The 25,101-nt window shown below is 42.5% G+C and overlaps 4 protein-coding genes across 4 annotated transcripts; all 4 read left to right on the plus strand.

The window, feature by feature from the left end:
- Positions 1-7,154: 7,154 nt before the first annotated feature.
- LOC124257711 (tripartite motif-containing protein 5-like) lies at positions 7,155-8,608 on the plus strand. Its single transcript, XM_046691839.1, has one exon. It carries the CDS (start codon positions 7,187-7,189, stop codon positions 8,114-8,116), a length of 930 nt encoding a protein of 309 aa, XP_046547795.1. The 5' UTR covers positions 7,155-7,186; the 3' UTR covers positions 8,117-8,608.
- Positions 8,609-12,964: 4,356 nt separating this feature from the next.
- On the plus strand, positions 12,965-15,982 carry LOC124257632 (putative tripartite motif-containing protein 75). Its single transcript, XM_046691738.1, has 2 exons — positions 12,965-13,107; positions 15,232-15,982. Exons 1-2 carry the CDS (start codon positions 12,965-12,967, stop codon positions 15,980-15,982), a joined length of 894 nt encoding a protein of 297 aa, XP_046547694.1.
- A 1,406-nt stretch (positions 15,983-17,388) lies between these two features.
- On the plus strand, positions 17,389-19,228 carry LOC124257710 (tripartite motif-containing protein 10-like). Its single transcript, XM_046691838.1, has one exon. It carries the CDS (start codon positions 17,485-17,487, stop codon positions 18,436-18,438), a length of 954 nt encoding a protein of 317 aa, XP_046547794.1. The 5' UTR covers positions 17,389-17,484; the 3' UTR covers positions 18,439-19,228.
- A 4,053-nt stretch (positions 19,229-23,281) lies between these two features.
- On the plus strand, positions 23,282-24,544 carry LOC124257633 (tripartite motif-containing protein 10-like). The gene has a single exon (XM_046691740.1). The coding sequence runs from the start codon at positions 23,501-23,503 to the stop codon at positions 24,542-24,544; it is 1,044 nt and encodes a 347-aa protein (XP_046547696.1). The 5' UTR covers positions 23,282-23,500.
- The last annotated feature ends 557 nt before the right edge of the window (positions 24,545-25,101 follow it).

The following is a 25,101-nucleotide window of genomic DNA, read 5'->3' on the forward strand; positions in this document are numbered from 1 at the left end:
ATGTTACGGTAGGAGGTGGGATCGTCTTACTACTACGACTGTCTTAAACCAATTAATGTTACGGTAGGAGGTGGGATCGTCTTATTGTTACGACTGTCTTAAGCCAATTAATGTTACGGTAGGAGGTGGGATCGTCTTACCACTACGACTGTCTTAAGCCAATTAATGTTACGGTAGGAGGTGGGATCGTCTTACCACTACGACTGTCTTAAGCCAATTAATGTTACGGTAGGAGGTGGGATCGTCTTACCACTACGGCTGCCGTAACCCTATGTTAAGGTATGAGAAGTAGCATCGTGTTAGTGCTACGACAGCCTTAATACTACGTTATGGTATGAGAGTTGGGATCGTCTTACTGCTACTAAGTCACACAAGGGATATGAGCAAATGGACGAACCGATTAGCTGTGCAACGGTATAACCGCTACCATTGAGCCCTAACGGGTATCGTGATACCGAGCAGGGCCGAACTGTGCCGACTGTCTGAGCGATGAGTAGGGAAGGCGCTGTTCCAGGAAAAGCCTTGTTTTATGTCACGGTGACACTAAAGCATTTACAGATTATGTCTGGTTTCCTCAACCGAAACCTTTATCAATCAAAAAAATCTGACCTATAATCTGGCTTCACGTATATCTATGGTGGCTGAAACGTTCAGAGTATAAAAACATTTTGTCACAGAAATAAGGTTTTCTTTAAGATATATATCTACAAAATAAGAATCCTCAACTCAAAATACAAGACTTGAGAAACAACACCTTTCAACGAAGGATGCATAAGACACCAGTTTGCATGTATTAAGTACCTTCCATGCTTACAGGCTGTTTTGGCACCGTATACACAACCCGGAAGTATAGTTCTCGAGGTATGAAGGCGACCAGGTATTCTCCGTGTATGTAAGTAGACAGGTATCTGCACAGAAGGATGCTAACGCCAACAACGACCTATGCGGGAAACTTAAGATGACGATGTTCCTTCTGTTGCCAGGCGTAGCTTCGAAGATGATCCAAGATCAGAGCGATCTTCAGCTCCTGCCACTGAGGAAATATTGCTTATATAATTGATAAGATTATGGATGGTCGACGACTGACCACTCGCCAAATAGCCAGTACAGTAGAGATGTGTCTCATGAGTGAGGTGAGAACATTCTGAAAGGTGATGTGATATGAGAATTGCAAAGGTTTCACGCTGGGCCCCATGGCTTCTGGCTGCTCTTGTCATTATCTCACGAGAGAATTTACGTCGTTTTGAAAGACCCAACGAAATTCGTTGAGCGTTTGTATGACCATAACTGACGTTTTCCACAATTTTCCATGGACCACACAACAGAGCAGTGGAACTATCTGATGTATTTGCCAAAGGAATGGAGTGAGTTAGTTTGGTTTACGCCGCTTTTAGCAATATTCCAGCAATATCACGGAGAGGGACACCAGAACTGGCTTCACACATTGTACCCAATGTGGCGACTCAGACCCTTGAGAAGCATGACAGAGTCGCCAAGATTCAAGAATGGAAAGGTCACGGGGAGACACGTGGAAAGTATGCAGTACTCTTTGTTCTAGGACATAGATGGCATGCATGACTTGAGGCCCGACCACGATGGTATTCCAGCCTTCTTCGAGCAGCAGTGGGGATCCCGGGATGGACGAGGTGCCAGGTCAATAACCATGGCTTGAGAGACGACTACAATGAGACTGCATCTGTGTTCGTTAATACGTGAGAATATCGTGATAACATCGGTGCCATGTAACCTATTTCTTGGGAGACGACTACAATGAGACTCCATCTGTGTTCGTTAACGCGTGAGAATATCGTGATGACATCGGTGCCATGTAACCTATTTCCTGGGAGACAACTACAATGAGACTCCATCTGTGTTCGTTAACGCGTGAGAATATCGTGATGACATCGGTGCCATGTAACCTATTTCCTGGGAGACAACTACAATGAGACTCCATCTGTGTTCGTTAACGCGTGAGAATATCGTGATGACATCGGTGCCATGTAACCTAAGAATATCGTGATAACATCGTTGCCATGTAACCTATTTCCTGAGAGACGACTACAATGAGACTCCAACTGTGTTCGTTAACACGTGAGAATATCGTGATAACATCGGTGCCATGTAACCTATTTCCTGAGAGACGACTACAATGAGACTCCAACTGTGTTCGTTAACGCGTGAGAATATCGTGATAACATCGGTGCCATGTAACCTATTTCCTGAGAGACGACTACAATGAGACTCCATCTGTGTTCGTTAACGCGTGAGAATATCGTGATAACATCGGTGCCATGTAACCTATTTCTGAGAGACAACTACAATGAGACTCCAACTGTGTTCGTTAACGCGTGAGAATATCGTGATGACAATGGTGCCATGTAACCTATTTCCTGAGAGACGACTACAATGAGACTCCAACTGTGTTCGTTAACACGTGGGACTGTCGTGATAACATCGGTGCCATGTAACCTATTTCCTGGGAGACAACTACAATGAGACTCCAACTGTGTTCGTTAACACGTGAGAATGTCGTGATAACATCGGTGCCATGTAACCTATTCCCTTGGAGACAACTACAATGAGACTCCATCTGTGTTCGTTAACGCGTGAGAATATTGTCATAACATCGGTGCCATGTAACCTATTTCCTGAGAGACGACTACAATGAGACTCCATCTGTGTTCGTTAACGCGTGAGAATATCGTGATAACATCGGTGCCATGTAACCTATTTCCTGAGAGACGACTACAATGAGACTCCATCTGTGTTCGTTAACGCGTGAGAATATCGTGATAACATCGGTGCCATGTAACCTATTTCCTGAGAGACGACTACAATGAGACTCCATCTGTGTTCGTTAACACGTGAGAATATCGTGATAACATCGGTGCCATGTAACCTATTTCCTGAGAGACGACTACAATGAGACTCCATCTGTGTTCGTTAACGCGTGAGAATATCGTGATAACATCGGTGCCATGTAACCTATTTCCTGAGAGACGACTACAATGAGACTCCATCTGTGTTCGTTAACGCGTGAGAATATCGTGATAACATCGGTGCCATGTAACCTATTTCTTGAGACACGATCACAATGAGACTCCAACTGTGTTCGTTAACACGTGAGAATATCGTGATAACATCGGTGCCATGTAACCTATTTCCTGAGAGACGACTACAATGAGACTCCAACTGTGTTCGTCAACACGTGAGAATATCGTGATAACATCGGTGCCATGTAGCCTATTTCTTGAGACCCGATCACAATGAGACCCCAACATTCGTTCACCATGTGTATATGGGCATTACGAAGGTATTGAAAGCCGACTGCAAGTAAGACTGACTTTGTTCGTTATCAAGAGCGGATTCTGGATACACAATATCGGGATTATAAGGTACGATATGACACGAGTCTTATGAGTGGACGTACATTCGTTACATTGTTGATTGAGCGTCACCATACCCCGCGGGGGGTGTTCATGCTATCAACCACAGGTTCACCTGCTACCAAACGAAACTGGAACTGATGATGTACAGTCTGGATTATTGTTACAGGTTTACTGTCACTGCTCATTAGCTTCATAGTTCAAGTGGGCGGTGGGGTAGCGTTATGGTTAAATCGTCCGCTCGTCACGATGAAGACCCTGGTTCGATTCCCTACATGGGTACAATATGTGAAGCCCATTTCTGGATTTGCTGGAATATTGCTAAGAGCGGCGTAAAACTAAACTCACTCACTCATACATAGGTCATAACGAGTATTATCTTGCCTCACACATAAATGTCATTTTCTAATTGGCTCAGGGCTCTTCTATTATTTTCGATGTACCCTGCATGGCAATATTCTGACAGTCCTGCGAAACATGTATTCCAAACTCATGTCACGTGTCATTCTTCCAGTGTTTTTAAGGAACAAGACAGGGGTGTTTGTTAAGCCCGCTACTTTTTACTTTATATATCAATGAACTTACAACAGAAATGATGACATCAGATTGTAAAGGTATTTATATTTCCGAAGATGCTCCAAATGTATGTTCTCTCTTATATGCGGATGATGTGGCTAACTCAACAGATACAGTAGGGAGACTACAAAAACATATTGATGTTCTTAGTACCTTCTGTGACAAATGGGGTCTCGCTCTAAACAAAAATAAATCGCAGATTGTAGTTTTTCGAAACGGATGATACCTGCGCAACTACGAAAGGTGGTTTTATAAAGGATCACAGATTAAGGTGGTGTCATACTATAAATATCTTGGACTGATCTTTACACCTAAAGCAGTATGGACTCGAGCAACAACAGCTTTAGCTCAGCAAGCCGAGAAATTGTGTCAGGTAATTTAAAAACTACATTATATGTGTGGTGGACTGCCGATCAATGTAGCTGCAAACTTATTCGACAGAATGGCTTTACCAATCTTGACATACGGAGCTGATATCTGGGGTTTTCAACATGTTCAGCACATAGAAAAAGTTCAGCTGAAATATTTCAAGAAAATTATATATGTACCTAAAAATGCATGCAATGCTGCCATTCTTGGAGACTGTGGAAGAAATACTGTTTTCGTCACACATGTAATGAAGTTGCTCACATACTGGACCAAACTTCTTTTGATGGACAATCACCGACTTCCAAAGCAGACCTATATGATGTTATATGGATTGGACAGTGTAAATCGTACATCATGGGCTTCAAAAGTTAAACGGATTTTATTTCAATATGGATTTGGATACACATGGATCATGCAGGACTTCGACAATAAAACACTCTTTCTATCGGAAATAAAACAACGTATCGTCGACATAGATATTCAACAATGACAAGCAGACATTAAAGACAACTCTAAACTATCCTCATATTTTACCTACAAATCAGTTTTGAATGTCGAACAATATCTAATTCTTATCAACTTAAGAATATACCGTCAAGCTTTATCACTGACTGAGTTTGGTTTTACGCCGCTTTTAGCAATATTCCAGCAACATCACGGCGGGGGACACCAGAAATGGGCTTCACACATTGTGCCCATGTGGGGATTCGAACCCGGGTCATCGGCGTGACGAGCCAACGCTTTAACCATTAGGCTACCCCACCGCCCCTCAAGCTTTATCAAGATTTAGATGCGGATGTCGCAACTTAAGGATTGACCTTGGACGAAGACTCAGAATAGATGAAGAAAGCAGATTATGTACACGCTGCAGCCGATACGGAATAAAAGTAGTTGAAAATGAATTCCATTTCTTACTTGTATGCAAAGCCTTTTCAAATCTACAAAAAGCATATACATGCTGTATTCACCCTGCATACCATGAACATCCTTCTGTTGCAGCATTTGTTAATCTTATCAGTTCCACATGTCCTCAAACATTTAAGTAAGTATATATTTCTAGCATTCAAACTGTACCCATCGTTACATCAATAATGTTATTATTCTGAATTGTGTATTGTGTATTACTGTAGTACCTTGTGAAATTTATTTATTGATGTATAACAAAATGTGTATATGCCAATGTACCCTGCTTACAAACGAGTAATTACTAACATTTTCTATGTTTTCCGCTGGGAATGCCGAACTCATTTGGTACTTCGTACAGTCTGTAGTAGTAATTCTTTATCTCGAATGACATTGAATCACGTATGATGTACGGAAATTACCGATGCTTTGCGAATGCAAATCGATGGAAGGGAGATAACTCTAAATTTGTTTTTTCTTGTCTTGTCTGGTACTCAATACTATGATCCGATACCCGTGCTTCAAACAGTTCAAAATTACCATTTAGGTGTTCGGTAAGATAAATACGTTGTTCACTGGTCCCTCGGGGCCCATGGGTTGATGTAGCCTCGATGTTTCTTTATGTTCCCCTCGCCCTTCGGGCTCAGAGAACATAAACCATCAGCCAATGTACTCCTCGAGACCAGTGAACAACTTATAATGTAGCCATGAGTCTTTCTGTGTATAGGTCATGTGACGGCTCTCAAGTGGCAATGCAAGAGTTATGTCCCTTATAGTGCAAGGATCCGGTGATTGTTATCGTGCATTTCCTGTTATATCCGAACTCTACCTCTGTGTTTGTGGTATAACTAAGATGATAAACTTCAACGCATCGCATCACTGAGCTGAAATACTGTACAAAAGCGACGTTAACTATTCACTGTCTTTGTCCCTTACAAGTGCCCTTTGCATAACCATCATGCTTATCTGTCTGTGTAAGTCGTAGGCAAAATGCAGAGAAGTGCCGTTCTCTGGATTTCACAGAGTGAGTGAGTATGTTTTTACGCCGCTTTTAGCAATATTACAGCAATATCACGGCGGGGACACGGAAATGGGCTTCACACTCCGTTCCCATGTAGGGAATCGAACCTGGGTCTTCGGCGCGACGAACGAACGCTTTACCTACCAGCCTACTCCAGGGCAACTTGATTTCACAGCAGTAAGAACGTGGTCCAGTTAGTGATGTCACAATACCTTATGAGTTTATTTGTGAAAGACTGGCGAAATAATGAAATATGTAGGTGATATATACGTGGTAAAGCCACAGTGGAAACATATAGTGAGGCAGTGAACGAAACTTCTTGTAACTATAAGAACCAATCTTTCTCAGTACTTATCCTCACTGTGTCTTAAAAGAGAAGACCTCGCGTACTCATAGGGTTGGTGAGGCCAGGTGAAACTGGGTTTAACGTCGTGATTGAGAATATTTCGCTCATATGACGACGTGCATGCATGTGTATGTGTATGTGCGCCTGCTTGTACTAGCCCAGACTGAAGCTGGTCTTGTAGTGCTAGCCCACTGAGATACCATGCCGCAGTGAAGCATGGATACCCCACTCAGACACATTATACTGACTCCGAGCCGACCAGTCCTTGTTGTACCCATTAATGCCGAGCGCCAGTCAGGGACCAACAAGTACCATATTTTAACGTCTTTTGGTATGACGTGGTCGGGGATCGAACCCGCGACCTTCCGCTCTCCGGGCGGACGCTCTAACCACTACACCACGGAGGCGGTCATAGGGTCATAGGTCTTGTAACATGAAACATATACATACTTTTATAAGGGCCTAATCCCTGTGCATTTCAATGGAATGACGTCACAAATGTACTTTAATAGCAGGTATGGCTGTACACAGTGCTCTATCACTCCACGTCAGCAACGTTAATAAATTGGATCTACTCGGTCGAAAATGGCGGACGTGTTTTCAAAGCTGAGAGAGCAAGTCACTTGCACGATATGTCATGACTATTTTGACACACCAAAACTTCTGCCATGTCTTCACAGGTTTTGTGAGACATGTCTCGCCGACTACATCAAGACAAAACATGTGACAACACAGCTTGGTCTGCCGTGCCCCCAGTGCCGTCGCCTGTGTAAGCCCAAAGGCTGGACACACACGATGACCAAGGAGACGTGGGCTGACAAATTCCAAACGGATTTCGTTATTGCCTCAATGTGTGAAGAGTTACGCGGTAGTGTAGACGCCTGTTCGAACCACCCAGACCAGCAGGTGCAAGCGTACTGCAGTGACTGCGGTTTGTGCGTGTGCTATGCTTGCGCGACAGTCAAGCACCGTAGGTGTGAAAGAGTTGCCCCCCTTACAGAAGCCGCCGATAGCACACGATATAGCTGTGAAAGACGACTTGAAAGTTTACAAGACAAAATAAGGGAAGCCGAGGAACGCCTTGGTCTTATAACAGAAGAACAAATGTCACTGAAGCAAGCGCACGAGTTCTCAGCGAAAAGTATAGTAAAGGACTTTATTAAAGTTAGAAACCTCATCGATGAAGGGGAGAGGAAATTATATGCCCGAATTGAAATGGAGTTCACCAAGGCCCACCAACAACTTGACCGGAAAGAAAGGCTTGAAAGGAAGGATATCACTGACGGGACATCGGTTGAAAAGGAATTAACAGAACTCATCGATGTAAGATCAGATGCTGTCTTGATGGAAACCTTCCAACAACGTGCACCAAAGCGTTCACTTCTCGAAGATTTCTCCAATGAGGCCATTATTCCCGGAACCTACTTGAATCAAACTAAAGCCAAGATCGCCAGACTGGATGAGACAGGGAAAGACATTTTGAATACCCTCTCCACGGTACTAAGTCAGACGTAAGGATGGTAATGGTAGGGCTGGAGGGTGTGACGAAGTTCAGAAACAAACCAACTGCCGATAAATAGGGATGGCTAACTCCGCTAGTATGAACAACGAACATTTGAATGAGGAACAGTTGTGAACATGTTTTATCAGTGAAGTGCTTGCATATCGAAACCTGACCTGATACCGACAACTTCGGATGTGTTATCCGACGATTAACTAGGAACACAGTTTTATCAGGCCCGATGTTCAGAGTGATACAACGGCGTATGCTACATGTATGCTTTTACATGACTGCGTCCGTTAGGGCGTTATTTTCTCCCAGTATGTAAATTTAACTTACTCTATCATGAAGTGCAAGGGAACAATTTGATACCGATGCAGCCCTATGTGTAGAAATATGTGGTTTGGGAGGCAACAAAGAAACTGGTATATGGCAGCGAGGCCTGGAGGCATCAAGCGCTGCAGTTATGAATCCTGGGTTTGAATCCCAACGCCCGTTTTGCATACCTGGACAGAAGCACGGTATCTCATCCAACCTGACACCTGTGATAATTTGTGTCTTTGACATGACGCCGTACACGCCGACGGGCTGCCGATATGACCGAGACACACCACGGGGTGACGTCATGAACGGCGTCAGACGCTGGCAGAGTGGCGTGACACGCATCGGCAACGTCGATGAGTCTCACCACACGATCTAGTTACAGCCACCTCTGGCAACTTGAACTTTGTAATACATTATATACATAAGGATGATTGAGTATTGTACGCCGCTTTTAACAATATCACGGCAGGAGACAACCAGACATTGGCTTCACACATTGTACGCATGTGAGGTTTGGAACGCACGACTACTTGACTACCCCACCAACCCACGTGATATACGCAGACTTTCGCTTATGCCATAATTCCGTGTAATTATACTTGCTTTTCTGTGATTCTTTCGTACTTATGTATTTATATAATACTGTATCCGAAAGTTGTAAACAATCTACACGTACAGACAACGTTTAGTCGTGTCTCACAACACTTATTTTATAATTGTTCTCAATGTTTGTTGTAACCAACCTATTTTGCTGATTACCTCGTCGAGTCTTAGACGTTCAGCAGGTTGGTGAAACCTACGACCAGAGTACCTGTGTTTACGAACCTTGAAGGACCGTGTGTACGAATCTGTGATCAGAACAAACTGACCTAAAGACAGTTGTGCACCTCAGACCACTGCACAGCCCTCGAAAATTGTTCACAGATAAGATGTTTAAAATACTGGCTTAAAATTCTTAACATGCTTTACAATCGCATTCCAAAACTGTCATTAATATGTTAGTTCACTTAGATAGCGTTGGCAAAGTAACTTGGGCATCAAGTTTAAGATATTTATTATTTTCTCACGGTTATGGGTATGTCTGGTTAAACCAAACTCTTGGTCATATTGATGTTTTTATTGACGATTTTCGCAATCGAGCTATTAATATGTTTCACCAGGAATGGCAATCAAGTTTGAATAATAGCACACGCTATGATTGTTAAAGGACATTTAAAACTTTACTACAACCAGAAAAATATTTATCTGTCCTTAGATGCAACGATTTAAGGTAAAAGTTGATAAAATTAAGACTAGGTTTGATTTTAATGGTAAATGAAAGAAGAAAAATGCCCATTGAAATGAATCAAAGAATATGTCCATTATGCGAAGAAGCAGTTGAAAACGAAATTCGTTTCACTTTTATCTATAAATCATATGCTGACATTAGAAAGCAATATACATGTATGCCAGAGTATTATCTGTCACAACTCCGCGATGTAGCTTTTACATCATTATTATGTATTGCAATGAACAGAATATCAGAAATCTGCCATTGTTTATATTACACTCCAGTAAGTTAAGAGATGAATTGCTGAAAAATTAGTTACAATTGACTTGTAAAAAAATACATATGTATAACTCTGTAAACTGTATGTGGGCCGGGGGCTTGAATCCAATAAAATTCTTGTCTGTTTGTCTGGCTGCTTCAGATTTGAGGGTTACTACAGATGGGGAAAGACTCCAAGTATGAATCATGATGAAACATTCGGAAAGAGAATTACGATTCAAGGTCTATTTGCAACAACCAACCCACCCCAATCACCTGGCTTGAGGGTTCCTTTTGTGGAAGTATCATTTCTTGTATATGTATAATTTAGCCGGGACTCTATGCTGGTCTCTCCAAAAACAACTCAACTGTTGTTGCCAAACTATTCAGATTAACATTCAATTAAGATTAAAATGTAATTTGTGTGTGTTAACATAATGTGTGTAACGCTAGTGTATGTTGTTTTAATCATAGGAGACAGATCACGTCAAAAGAATAGAACTTTAAGCAATATATGGAAAATATGGAGTGTGTGACTTTAGTTTTAGGCCGCTTTTAGCAGTATCACGGCGGAGGACACCAGAAATGGGCTTCACACAATGTAGACATCTGGGGAATAGAACCAGTGTCTTCGGCGTGACGAGCGGACGCTTTAACCACTTAGCTACCCTACCGCCCCGTGAAACATGGGGAGTGACTTGAAGTGTGTAGGAGGAGTTTCAAATAGCTGGGGACAAACTGTAGCCACACCATGATTTGATAATTTGATTGTATTTGAGAGTTGTGTTAGCATTACATCAACACCAAGACAAATGAAGCACTGTGGACAGCAGACTGTTGGAGATCTATCCCTTGTAATAGCTATGGCTGGCAGCCCCTACCACGAGACCGACGACACTCACAACAAGACAGTCACATACGTGATGGACAACGACGGTCACAGCAAGACAGTCACATACGTGATGGACAACGACGATCACAGCAAGACAGTCATACGTGATGGACAGCGACGGTCACAGCAAGACAGACACATACGTGATGGACAACGACGGTCACAGCAAGACAGACACATATGTGATGGACAACGACGATCGCAGCAAGACAGTCACATACGTGATGGACAACGACGGTCACAGCAAGACAGTCACATACGTGATGGACAACGACGATCACAGCAAGACAGTCATACGTGATGGACAGCGACGGTCACAGCAAGACAGTCACATACGTGATGGACAACGACACTTACAACAAAACAGTCACATACGTGATGGACAACGACGCTTACAACAAGACAGTCACATACGTGATGGACAACGACGGTCACAGCAAGACAGTCACATACGTGATGGACAACGACGGTCACAGCAAGACACAGATGGACAACGACATACGTGATGGACATACGTGATGGACACGACGATCACAACAAGACAGTCACATACGTGATGGACAACGACGGTCACAGCAAGACAGTCACATACGTGATGGACAACGACGGTCACAGCAAAACAGTCACATACGTGATGGACAACGACGGTCACAGCAAAACAGTCACATACGTGATGGACAACGACGGTCACAGCAAAACAGTCACATACGTGATGGTGATGGACAACGACCGTCACAGCAAAACAGTCACATACGTGATGGACAACGACACAGCAAGACAGTCACATACGTGATGGACAACGACACTTACAACAAGACAGTCACATATGTGATGGACAACGACGGTCACAGCAAAACAGTCACATACGTGATGGACAACGACGGTCACATGGATAGCGGCCTTACAACAAGATGATGGAGCAAGCAAAACAGTCACATACGTGATGGACAACGACGGTCACAACAAAACAGTCACATACGTGATGGACAGCGACGGTCACAGCAAAACAGTCACATACGTGATGGACAACGACGGTCACAGCAAGACAGTCACATACGTGATGGACAACGACGGTCACAGCAAAACAGTCACATACGTGATGGACAACGACGGTCACAGCAAAACAGTCACATACGTGATGGACAACGACACTTACAGCAGGACAGTCACTTACAACAAGACAGATACGTGATGGACAGCGACGGTCACAGCAAAGACAGTCACATGCGTGATGGACAACGACGCTTACAACAAGACAGTCACATACGTGAAGGACAACGACGCTTCCAACAAGACAGTCACATACGTGATGGACAACGATGCTTCCAACAAGACAGTCACATGCGTGATGGACAACGACGCTTCCAACAAGACAGTCACATACGTGATGGACAACGTCGCTTACAGCAAGACAGTCACATATGTGATGGACAACGATGCTTCCAACAAGACAGTCACATATGTGATGGACAAGGACACTTACAGCAAGACAGTCACATACGTGAAGGACAACGACACAGCAAGACAGTCACATACGTGATGGACAACGTCGCTTCCAACAAGACAGTCACATACGTGATGGACAACGATGCTTCCAACAAGACAGTCACATATGTGATGGACAACGATGCTTCCAACAAGACAGTCACATATGTGATGGACAAGGACACTTACAGCAAGACAGTCACATACGTGAAGGACAAGGACACAGCAAGGACATACGTGATGGACAACAACAAGACAGTCACATACGTGATGGACGTGATCCAACAAGGTCACAATGTGATGGTCGACACTTCCAACAAGACAGTCACATACGTGATGGACAACGATGCTTCCAACAAGACAGTCACATACGTGATGGACAACGACGCTTACAACAAGACAGTCACATACGTGATGGACAACGACACTTACAACAAGACAGTCACATACGTGAAGGACAACGACACAGCAAGACAGTCACATACGTGATGGACAACGTCGCTTACAACAAGACAGTCACATACGTGATGGCTTCCAACAAGACAGTCACATATGTGATGGACAAGGACACTTACAGCAAGACAGTCACATACGTGAAGGGACAACGGACACAGCAAGACAGTCACATACGTGATGGACAACGACAGCAAGACAGTCACATACGTGATGGACAACGACGCTTCCAACAAGACAGTCACATATGTGATGGACAAGGACACTTACAGCAAGACAGTCACATACGTGAAGGACAACGACACAGCAAGACAGTCACATACGTGATGGACAACGTCGCTTACAGCAAGACAGTCACATACGTGATGGACAACGACTCTTACAGACTCGTGATGCACAAGACTCCGGGATGCAGAGCTGAGTCTCCATCCAAAACATGGTGGAGCAGTTCCATCCACATCTAGAACAGGGAAAAGATCACACAAGGCAAACAAGGTGATTTTTCCAAAAACATTCAGGGAGCCACTAAACAACTACAATGACGAGATTTGAGCACGGTGCTTTTAATGAGTTTTCCTACATTTGTACAAGACGTCCTGCCAATCTGGAAACGTTTCAGACCAGTTCGTCATCGGCAAAGATGTGTTCCTATCACTGTTCTAATAGACTAACGCTTAGTCTCTGAATGTATGTAACTTTCATAGTAGCAAATAAACCCATATACATTGAAAAGAAGCCCTAGAGAGATGGGAAATTCTTGAACTTGGGGAAATCTAGACTTGCTTCATTTGGGACATTATCATTTCAGGAAGGGCAAGGCAGTAGGGGAAATAATGTGGTTCAGGGACTGTGAGACAGACTACTGCTCAAACTAAATACGCCGTTTTTAAATGTACATGTATTTACATTTATATAAATACGACCAAAGCATAACAAACGTTATCGGTAGGTCACTATGCTGAAACACAGCACAGAATAAGGTTCTGCTCCCACCTATGATACCCGTATATACCAACATGTGCTTCTTAGCTACCACCAAAGATGGCTGTGTACTTTTCGGCAGTGTAGCATTTTTGTGAAGCGGCATTCCATCAGTAATATACGTGAACGTCCTTCGTCCTTGATTGAAGCTGATAAAACAGCACATGTGTCTCCCCACCAATGGGGATCATGAGTGAGTTTAGTTTTACGCTGCGTTTAGCAATATTCCAGCAATATCACAGAGGGGACACCAGAAATGGGCCTCACACATTGTACCCATGTGGGGAATGGAACCCGGCGTGACGAGCGAACGCTTTAACCACTAAGCTACCCCACCGCCCCTGGTAATCCTGAATCTGCACAAGAGTCGGACATGACATTGAAGTGATCGGAATCATACAGTGAGCTGGTGCTACCAGACATCTCTTCAGATTATGGAAGGACTTTTGAAATATGATTTTATGAATTTACGTTTTATATTGAAAACCAATTTTTGAAAATGCCTTAGCTGTTTTTGTTTATAATATAATTCAGTTCAATGTTTGAGTGAGAGAGTTGGGTTTTACGCCGCTTTTAGCAATATTCCAGCATCACCACGGTCCAGAACTAGGCTTCACACACTGTAACCATGTGGAGAATCGAACCCGGGTCTTCGGCGTGACAAGCGAACGCTTTAACCACCAGCGACCCAGTTCAACATGTGCGTAGATATTCTTTTTAATGTTTCAAATATTGAGTTCATGCAACCTTTTTGTATTGACTGCCCACGACCACACACACACGCAAGCGCGCCCGCACGATAGCTTCGAAATACGAAGTTTCCAAAACCAAAGAGTTCCACTGGGCATGCCTCAAGATGGCTGGCTATTAATGTTGTCCTCAGAGGCGAGGTTGATACTTCACATTTTGAAAATACGCATGTATAAATGTGCCTTGTTGAAACCTTACGAACGGGTACATTATGCGTAGGAATACATTTACCCAAGGCAACATGAAGCCAAACAAGTAGTCCTGAGTTCGTTTGCAAAAATTCATTCGCTGTTTCCAAGTCTTGGGAAGATAATCGAAAAGAATAATGATTGAACGATGGTCTATTGATAGCCTAGTTGACACTGGGAAACTCTGCTATAAACAGTAACGCTTCTTTGTGGTATGTATTCTCTATGCTTCAGTTGCGATTCTCACCACAGTGAAGGTCGAAGGTCGAGTTTGTTTGGGTATTTCCCTACTTTCATTATCGATTAAACATGGCGGCGTTTGAAGACCCTCTCGCCGACGACTTAAAGTGCCCAATCTGTAGGAGTGGTTAAATGATCCAAAGGCACTCCACTGCCTTCACAGATTTTGTCGGGATTGCTTAGAGAACGTCATCCGATTTCGGACGACCCTGGATCGAGCTGTGTGTCTTGCCCCGTATGTCGACGGAAAAGTCGAGTATCTAATCCTGGTGCTATCAATGTTGACAGCTTTGTCACAGATGTTGGAGTGAGGAATGTTGTCCAAGCTCTGAAAAAGACGAGAGAAGATATATTTCTCTGTGATACACACACCGGCAACCCAGTCGTCTTGTACTGCAAGTCATGTGAGGTGAAGCTATGTCATGTTTGCTCAGGGGTGGACCACCGCGGGTGTGAAGGAGTTGTCTCCCTTCAGTCGGTTGCCGCTGAAGAGAGAAAGCATGTGACGGGTCTCTTGGTGAAACTGAAAACGAAAACAGGATCGCTGGAGAAGCAAAGTGAGGGCTTGAAGCATGAAACCGAGATGCTGAAAAAAAGACGCCACGAAGAAATTGAGGCAGCCAGTGAGAGGTTTGGCAAGGTTCGTCAAATACTAAGTCGACGCGAGGAACAGCTCATCAACGAAATTGAAAAGGAGTTCGGAAAAACTAAGAAAGGATACCAGTTGCTTGTTGAGAGCCTCCGTGACGAGATCAGGGCGACGACTGAGGCTGAAAAGTATATCGAGAATTCTCTACCCAAATCAGATATTCAACTTTTTAATCAAAACTGCCAAAGACGCTGTCGTCCAATTGCGTTCAAGATGGACAAAACGAGCGACATAAGTTTCGACAAGAAGGTAAAATCTTTGATGAAACAGACTAAATTGTCAGACATTGAACTTCTTCTCACGCAACAAGAATCCGTTCCCCCGACAGCTTCACCGTCGATCTCTAAAAAAAGAACATACCCATGGTCACCAAACAGCTCCCCATCGTAGCCATGCCGCTCCCCATCACCATGCTACCCATCCTCCCCTTAACTCTTGACTGACCTCGACGTCAGTCAGTCAGTCAGTCTCATCCTCGCCTTAACTCTTGACTGACCTCCACGTCTCGGGAACCCCGTTTATCCAGTACATCTACGTTTAGTGGACCAAAGACCGTATGACTGTATATCCAGATGTATCCAGATGTGTCCTGAGTTGTCTTTCTTACCAACATGAAATAATCTGCTTATGGCGCTACGATTGCTTGTTTCGAGGATAATGTTCAAGGAGATATTCACGGAGATATCGAGTGTGTATTTTGGGGGGTATGTTTTAAAAACACAAAAAAACGAGGCGCTTGATGCATGCTGTTATTGTTCAATGCCGGGCAGTGAGGTAGCTTGTCACATCGAAGACCCATATGGGTATATCATGTGTGAAGCCCATTTCTGTTGTCCTTTGACCAACATCTAGTCTCTGAAATGAACATATTTTGCAGAAAAAAACAGTTCCTAAATTATAACAATAAAAAATAATAAAAATGAGTCCAGAGGCTTTCTTTATCTGAAACTGTGGAAATCTTGCCACAGAATCTAAACTGTGGAAATCTTGCCACATAATCTAAACTTGCATTGGCTTTCTTGGATATGTATATTTCAGAGTCTGTATGTCAGACTATATGGGGTCCCTGAAGTGATATTGCTGGAATATTGCTAAAAGCAGCGTAAAACCCAACTCACTCACTCACTCTTTCTATCTGTTTCATCTGTGTGTTGACTGATGTCAAGCCGCGTGTATATGGTGTTTTTTCTTGTTCCACGTTTACAGTTTGAGGAAAGGTGAAAATAATGCAAGTCTTCGAGGTTGGATATCTGAGAGCACAACCCTGTGAGAAAATGGGTGTCCACCTTTAATGGTGGCGATATAATATTTTGACATTAACAATATGTTTCGAACTGAAGTGAGGAAAGAACGTTGCCAACCTTTGTTCGCATATAGGAAGACTGATGATTTTTCTCTCTGTTGCCCAACCCTATTTGCGCTACAGTTTGCCTGTAATTCGTACTGCTGTACAAAAACCGTAAATACTTAAGTTCGTTCATATAATATTGTGTTGTGTATTGTATTTGTACGTGTTTTTCTGTATTTTGTTTATATACGATGTAGAAATAAGTTCCCATTGGAAATAAAGTATTATCTTACCCTCCTCAAGAGAAATCAATTCTTTCGTCCAACAAACTAGTTTACTAATCCGGATCAGATCCTCCTTGGCCTCATAATAAGATTAAATATGGGTAAAAAACACAAAAGGGCAGTGTCCACTAGCGTCTTCAGTGACATAAGACAAGCATAAAATGTAGTCGATCCTTTAGACTGGCAAAAAAACAACCGTGGCAAATTACAGAAACCTCCAAATGTTAGTGCCAGTACACTTTATAATCCCGAACAGACTGTAGATCGGCTCATAGTTTGAAATAGACTGTAACTGGGAATTTCCGCAGTTGCAAACAAACATGGCGGACCTCCTAGCGAAACTCCAGGATGATATAACTTGCTCTATATGTCAGGACTACTTCAGAACACCAAAACTTCTAGGCTGCCTCCATCGGTACTGCCGGGATTGCTTGCACAAGTATATTTTGTCTAAAGGATCAAACGATGGTGTCAGTTGCCCGACATGTCGGCAAACCAGCAAACCTCTGACGGTCGGGGTAAGTACCCTCGCCCTGGGAGAATGGGCTGACAGTTTCAAAACGGATTTTCTTCTGGGATCTTTGGTTGACAACATAAAGAAAGAGAAGAAACACGGTGACGTCTGCACGAAGCACTCGGGTAACCCGGTTGTATTGTTTTGCCGTGACTGCAGGAAGACGATATGTCATGTTTGTGCAGGTGTGGATCACCGCAGGTGTGACGGAGTTGTCCCCCTTAGACCAGAAGCCGAGAGAGAGAGGGCTCACATTAATCAGCGGCTCACGAAGATGCGTACAGCAAAGACGATAGCTGACCAGAACTACAACCACTCTCAACATCAAAGTCTGATGCTTATGATCGAATTTGAAACCACTAAAGCTAAGGCCAAAAAGGAGTTCAAGAAAATTCACGATCTTGTAAACAAGCAAGAGAAAATGTGTCTCAACAATCTCAACAAGGAATATGAGAGCAGATACCGTGATGTTGCTAACACCAAACACAAGAATATACTGAACTCTGTAACCGAGAGTCTGAAAAAAGCTGAAAAAGCTGTAAATGAAAGTTCAGACGTTGAGATATTGAACGATGAAGACTCTAAGCGATTCCCTTATTTACCGGTGGTCATCCCCATTCGTAACATGAAACGTCACAATGAGTGTGCCTCGATTAGTCAGTTCCAGACTGTCTTGAAGAAAGCCAAGATCCAAGATACAATAGCTGTACTAGAAAGTGCTGTGTCAGCTGAAGGCGGTGAAGAGAGTACCACTGTTTAAAGGGACCTTTTCAGTGTGTTCAATATGGTTGTCTGTGTTGAAGTTCTACCGCAGAATTGAAGAAACGTTCTGTGAAACATGAGAGTTTATTGTGTCATTATTTGTTTTTACTGACATGGGTGTATAATTAAGGAACAGTTATGCCTCAAGATCCACATTTTACCAAGAAATTATGTTTGGAAATGATTATCGAAGCAAGAAGTTCACAGAAAGAAGATGTTTTGTTAGTTCAGGATGGACGTGACTGTGTGTGACTCATGTTACTATTGACAGTACATATTGCTTGACCTGTATGTATACATGCTAGTTCTAATCAATAGGGTATCATTAATCTGCATGGTTGTTCAAACATATTTCACTTTCTCAAATATTCGAGTTCCTAGTATGATAGATGGTAGAGGTAAATGTATAATCTCGGGTGTCTCTGGAGGTTGGGTTGTTGATTTGTTTGTACATGTGTACAACGTGATTCTTCTGCTTTCATAAAGAGCATGTTATTTTGAGGTTGTCCTAAACTTTGCCATATATGTGACAGTACCATGTCATCCTATTGTCATTATTGTATGTTCATAGCTTATTACACGTTCACTGTAGTAGACCATTTAATTGGCTGCATGTTGAATATATAATGCTTTCAGGATATTTCCTTCACAGTGTTGCTGTATTTGATTAGGCTTTACTTTGATATAGATGTTGAGTGCATGGATTACAAGTGTGAAATACTTGTAGACTTGAAATCACTCACAAGAAACTAAATAAACAGGACGAGAGATATGTCTGCTCTTTTATAGTGATGTGTTTGTGATTTGTGTTTTTGCAAGACAAGGACAAATGGGCCCGGTCGTCTAAGGTGCAATTCCTGTTCGAATCCTCTGCTTCTCTTCTGGTGGGGCGGTGGGGTAGCCTAATGGTTAAAGCGTTCGCTTGTCACACCGAAGACCCGGGTTTGATTCCTCACATGGGAACAATGTGTGAAGCTCATTTCTGGTGTCCACTGCTGTGATAATGCTGGAATATTGCTAAAAGTGGTGTAAAACTAAACTCACTCACTCACTCCCTTCTGGCGTGTCAGAAAACTATTATTATTCGAATTCATTGCTTCTCACTGGGCTTGTCGGAAACTATAATGGCCAAGGTGTTTCAGCACGAAATCCGTGGTTGTGTATTTCATTCCAGTCCTCAACAAATACGACCCACATAGTTTTAGTCGTTTCTCCCTCATCAAGCTGACAGACCCTGGTAAAACATATACTGTTTTGAACTCCGAACTGGCTCATACCATAACACAGGTACATATGGACAAGGTAATATCTGTCGGTGATTTGTGGGGTGAGATTGGTTTTACGTCATGTTTAGCAATATTCTAGCAATATCACAGCAGGGGACACTAGAAATTGGCTTCACACATTACAACCATGTGTAGATTCGTACCCGGGTCTCCGGGACGACTAGCAAACGCTTTAATCACTATCCTACCCCACCGTTCCATAGCTGTGGGTGATTGTACTGACACTTTCATAGTGGGTTCCTGGTTTTACAGAAGTAGATCTTGTTTATCTTCTCATGAGAGAAGAGCAAAGTCAGGATCTGGAAATAGGTTGACGTCGCGTATCAACGAGGCATGGGGTAGCGTCCCTTTGATGAGTCAGGATCCTGTGATCGAAGGTTCGATTCCCGTATTCAGCCTTGGTATTATCCTTGCGAACACCATACATGGTGGGCTTCTACCAAAGTAGTAAACGTTGCCTTTCTTGAGATTTCCTTCCACATGAAGAGACGGAACCCAACCTGGGTCCCTGGTATGATGCGCTGGCGCTTGGCTGTAAACGGGATAAATGCAGTGTGTCCACAGTTCCTTACGAGTGAGTGAGTGAGTTAAGTTTTACGCCTCACACAGCAATATTACAGCTAAATGGCGACGGTCTGTAAATAATCAAGTCTGGACCAGACAATCCAGTGATCAACAACTTGAGCATCGATCACAGATAACACTATACTGCTCTAAACAGTGTCCAAGCCAACTGACTTGCTCGCTGTGACCGACATCACATCCATATGCAGTTGTTGGCTCAGGGTTTGGTTAACCGGTTATGAATATTTTGTTGTGCTATTTTCATCTGTGATTTGATTGTGATTTGGAACACATCAACTACTATTGATAAGTGTTGTTTTTCGGGTGAGATTTTTATTTTTTTTACTGCAATGTAGCAGTGTTTTCAGGTAGGGGTTCAACGATCTATTTCGTTTGGGATTAATTTAAGACTTGACTAGACCTTACGATTCAGCTCCAGAAATATATAATTACATAACAGGCTATAGCTGAACTGATACTCCCTGATGTTTGGCATATCGCAGCAAACTCTCAACAAACTCACCAGAGTACAAAATGCAGCAGCAAGACTCATCACTGGTGCAGGCAAATATGAACACATAACGCCAACATTACGTGCACTGCATTGGCTGCCAATCAGACAAAGAATTGTCTTCAAGGTGTTGGTGTTTGTGCACAAGGCCCTTCACAACCAAGCTCCAGAATACCTGACTGAACTAGTGTCATGGTATCAGCCTCTTAAAAACAAGCAGTAGTGCCCTCTACCCGCAGAGCGAGTTATGGCGATAGAGCTTTCGCCAAAGCAGGTCCTCTGTTATGGAACCAACTACCTGAAAACTTGAAAAACTTGTCAGACATAATTCCATTTTAAAAAAGAACTAAAAAACAGTTCTTTTCCACAGAGCATTCGACCAAGCGCCTTAGAGCAAACCTTGGATTCAGGCGCTATACAAATTTTAACATTATTATTATTATTATTATAATAATAGTATTTGAGTCAGTAGTCTGCCCAATAGTCTCAGTACCATATCTCACTGGTGATACAAACGTCCTGTATGTATCAGTTTTTGGACAGGATGTGAAACAGACATATCCTTGGGGATCCTTATCAATTTGTTTGTTTCTGTGAAATCATATTTGTTAAAATTAACACTTGAAGCGGTCGAAGCTGATACCGTCATTACATAAGACATCCATGTATTTACTCCAAAGTAGCTGCCGAACTGTTTCAGGTTTAAAACTCATTTGTATTACTTCTATAGTCTGACAGTTGTCCCGAACTTCGAGATACTCGAGACCTGACGAACAACGTGCACTCAGAGTTGTTTGCCCTTGTCAAGAGCGCGTGCAGTGGACAGTGTAGGCTCACGCTTAGTCTCAGAATATAAATAAGTTTGATAGTAACAAATAAACCCATTTAAATTGAAAAGGACCCCTAGTGAGTTTGGGAGATAACCTGGGTAAATCTAGACTTGCTTCATTTAGGGACTTAGCACAGTAAGGGCTAAGGAGGGAAAATAATGTGGTTCAGGGACTGTGAAACCGACTATAGACAGTTTACCAGTCTGTGCACCGGCTGGTTATACTGTGTTTAAGTACAGCCGACCAGGAAGTAACTTAATCTTATCGGGATACATTTCGGAGATAAACGAAGATAATATCTGTCTACAGTATCAGTGTTTATGAATGGATTGGTCTTAACACAAATTAAGCGGAAGATATTGAAGGGTTTGCTATGCTGTGTTGCTTTACACGCGAGTCAACTCTCACTGAAATCACATTCTGTGGATTGGTAGACGTTGAGGATGCCGTGAAGTGACTGACAGACACGGGTCGAGTTACCTCCCTTACGTCACGTGGCAGGAGCCGAACCCTCATGTCAGTGATGCAGAATTAAACACTCCGTTCCATACAGTGAGACATTACCTAACATACATAGTGATAAGAGAAGCAAGATTTATGGATGTCAACTTCTTTATTGTGAATAACACAACGTTTCGGAGTAAATGCTTGCTTCTTCATCAGATGAATGGTAGGGAGTATGACCTGATGAAAGAGCAAGCATACACCCCGAAACGTGGTGTCATTCACAAGAAAGAAGTTGACATCCATAAGTCTTGCTTTTCTTATGTATTCTGCTTCCAAATGCCCTTCAAAGATTTTATACATAATGATGTTTTTTTAATGGCAGTTAAAAGTGGTTTACGTGAATTGAAATTTTACTCCTTCGTCACTGCACGTTACTGAATATAGTCTTACTTTTTCATCGCCTGATGTATAAGTATACCTATACTCTAAAATGCCGTGTGTCATAGTACAGAAGTCGACATCTCTAACTCCCCGCCTTTTGTAGATGATGGTATCAAAGTATGGCTTTGTTCATAAACTGGAAACAAATTAAACTCATCAGCAACATTCTAACAAGGTTTCTTTAGACAATATGGACTTAGTCTCAAGGAATATGCCACATCGGTACTGCTTTCACCACAACTACATACGAATGTTGAGACAGTTTCTTCAGTAGTCGGGCAGATGTGTTGTGAAATATAATTCAACATGTAGCAGTGAGTGTTTAATTTGGTGAAGCTGATTAGTTGTGAAGAGTATCAGGGTGTGTTTTATTGAAAGTTTGTTTATTGTTTAATGCCGCAATGAGCAGTATTATATTTTGACATTAACAATATGTTTCGAACTGAAGTGAGGAAAGAACGCATATAGAAAGGCTGATGATTTTTCTCTCTGTTGCACAACCCTATTTGCGCTACAGTTTGCCTGTAATTCGTACTGCTGTACAAAAACCGTAAATACTTAAGTTCGTTCATATAATATTATGTTGTGTATTGTATTTTTACGTGTTTTTCTGTATTATGTTTATATACGATGTAGAAATAAGTTCCCATTGGAAATAAAGTATTATACCCTCCTCAAGAAAAATCAATTCTTTCGTCCAACAAACTAGTTTACTAATCCGGATCAGGTCCTTCTTGGCTTCATAATAAGATTAAATATGGGTAAAAAATACAAAAGGGCAGTGTCCACTAGCGTCTTCAGTGGCATAAGACAAGCACAACATGTAGTCGATCCTTTAGACTGGCAAAAAAAAAAAAGAGGCAAATTACAGAAACCTGCAAATGTTGGCGCCAGTACACCTATATAATCCCGAACAGACTGTAGATCAGCTCATAGTATGGAATAGACTATAACTGGGAATTTCCGCAGTTGCAAACAAACATGGCGGACCTCCTAGCGAAACTCCAGGATGACATAACTTGCTCTATATGTCAGGACTACTTCAGAACACCAAAGCTCCTAGCCTGCCTCCATCGGTACTGCCGGGATTGCTTGCACAAGTATATTCTGTCTAAAGGATCAAACGATGGTGTCAGTTGCCCGACATGTCGGCAAACCAGCAAACCTCCGACGGTCGGGGGAAGTACCCTCGCCCTGAGAGAATGGGCTGACAGTTTCAAAACGGATTTTCTTCTGGGATCTTTGGTTGACAACATAAAGAAAGAGAAGAAACACGGTGACGTCTGCACGAAGCACTCGGGTAACCCGGTTGTATTGTTTTGCCGTGACTGCAGGAAGACGATCTGTCACGTTTGTGCAGGTGTGGATCACCGCAGGTGTGACGGAGTTGTCCCCCTAAGACCAGAAGCCGAGAGAGAGAGGGCTCACATTAATCAGCGGCTCACGAAGATGCGTACAGCAAAGACGATAGCTGACCAAAACTACAACCTCTCTCAACATCAAAGTCGGATGCTTATGATCGAATTTGAAACCTCAAAAGGTAAGGCCAAAAAGGAGTTCAAGAAAATTCACGAACTTGTAAACAAGCAAGAGCAAATGTGTCTCAACAATCTCAACAAGGAATATGAGAGCAGATACCGTGATGTTGATAAAACCAAACACAAGAATATACTGAAGTCTGTAACCGAGAGTCTGAAAAAAGCTGAAAAAGCTGTAAATGAAAGTTCAGACGTTGAGATATTGAACGATGAAGATTCTAAGCTATACCCTTATGTAGTACCAATGGTCATCCCCATTCGTAACATGAAACGTCACAATGAGTGGGCCTCGATTAGTCAGTTCCAGACTGTCTTGAAGAAAGCCAAGATCCAAGATGCAGTGGCTGTACTCATGAAACATCAAAATGAGTGTGCCTCGATTGGTCAGTTCCAGACTGTCTTGAAGAAAGCCAAGATCCAAGATACGATAGCTGTACTAGAAAGTGCTGTGTCAGCTGAAGGCGGTGAAGAGAGTACCACTGTTTAAAGGGACCTTTTCAGTGTGTTCAATATGGTTGTCTGTGTTGAAGTTCTACCGCAGAATTGAAGAAACGTTCTGTGAAACATGAGAGTTTATTGTGTCATTATTTGTTTTTACTGACATGGGTGTATAATTAAGGAACAGTTATGCCTCAAGATCCACATTTTACCAAGAAATTATGTTTGGAAATGATTATCGAAGCAAGAAGTTCACAGAAATAAGATGTTTTGTTAGTTCAGGATGGACGTGACTGTGTGTGACTCATGGTATTATTGACAGTACATATTGCTTGACCTGTATGTATACATGCTAGTTCTAATCAATAGGGTATCATTAATCTGCATGTTTGTTCAAACATATTTCACTTTCTCAAATATTCGAGTTCCTAGTATGATAGATGGTACAGGTAAATGTATAATCTCGGGTGTCTGTGGAGGTTGGGTTGTTGATTTGTTTGTACATGTGTACAACGTGATTCTTCTGCTTTCATAAAGAGCATGTTATTTTGAGGTTGTCCTAAACTTTGCCAGATATGTGACAGTACCATGTCATCCTATTGTCAT

This window comes from Haliotis rubra, unplaced genomic scaffold, assembly GCF_003918875.1.
Source record: "Haliotis rubra isolate DU_JTF1 unplaced genomic scaffold, ASM391887v1 Scf67, whole genome shotgun sequence".
NCBI lineage: Eukaryota > Metazoa > Mollusca > Gastropoda > Lepetellida > Haliotidae > Haliotis > Haliotis rubra.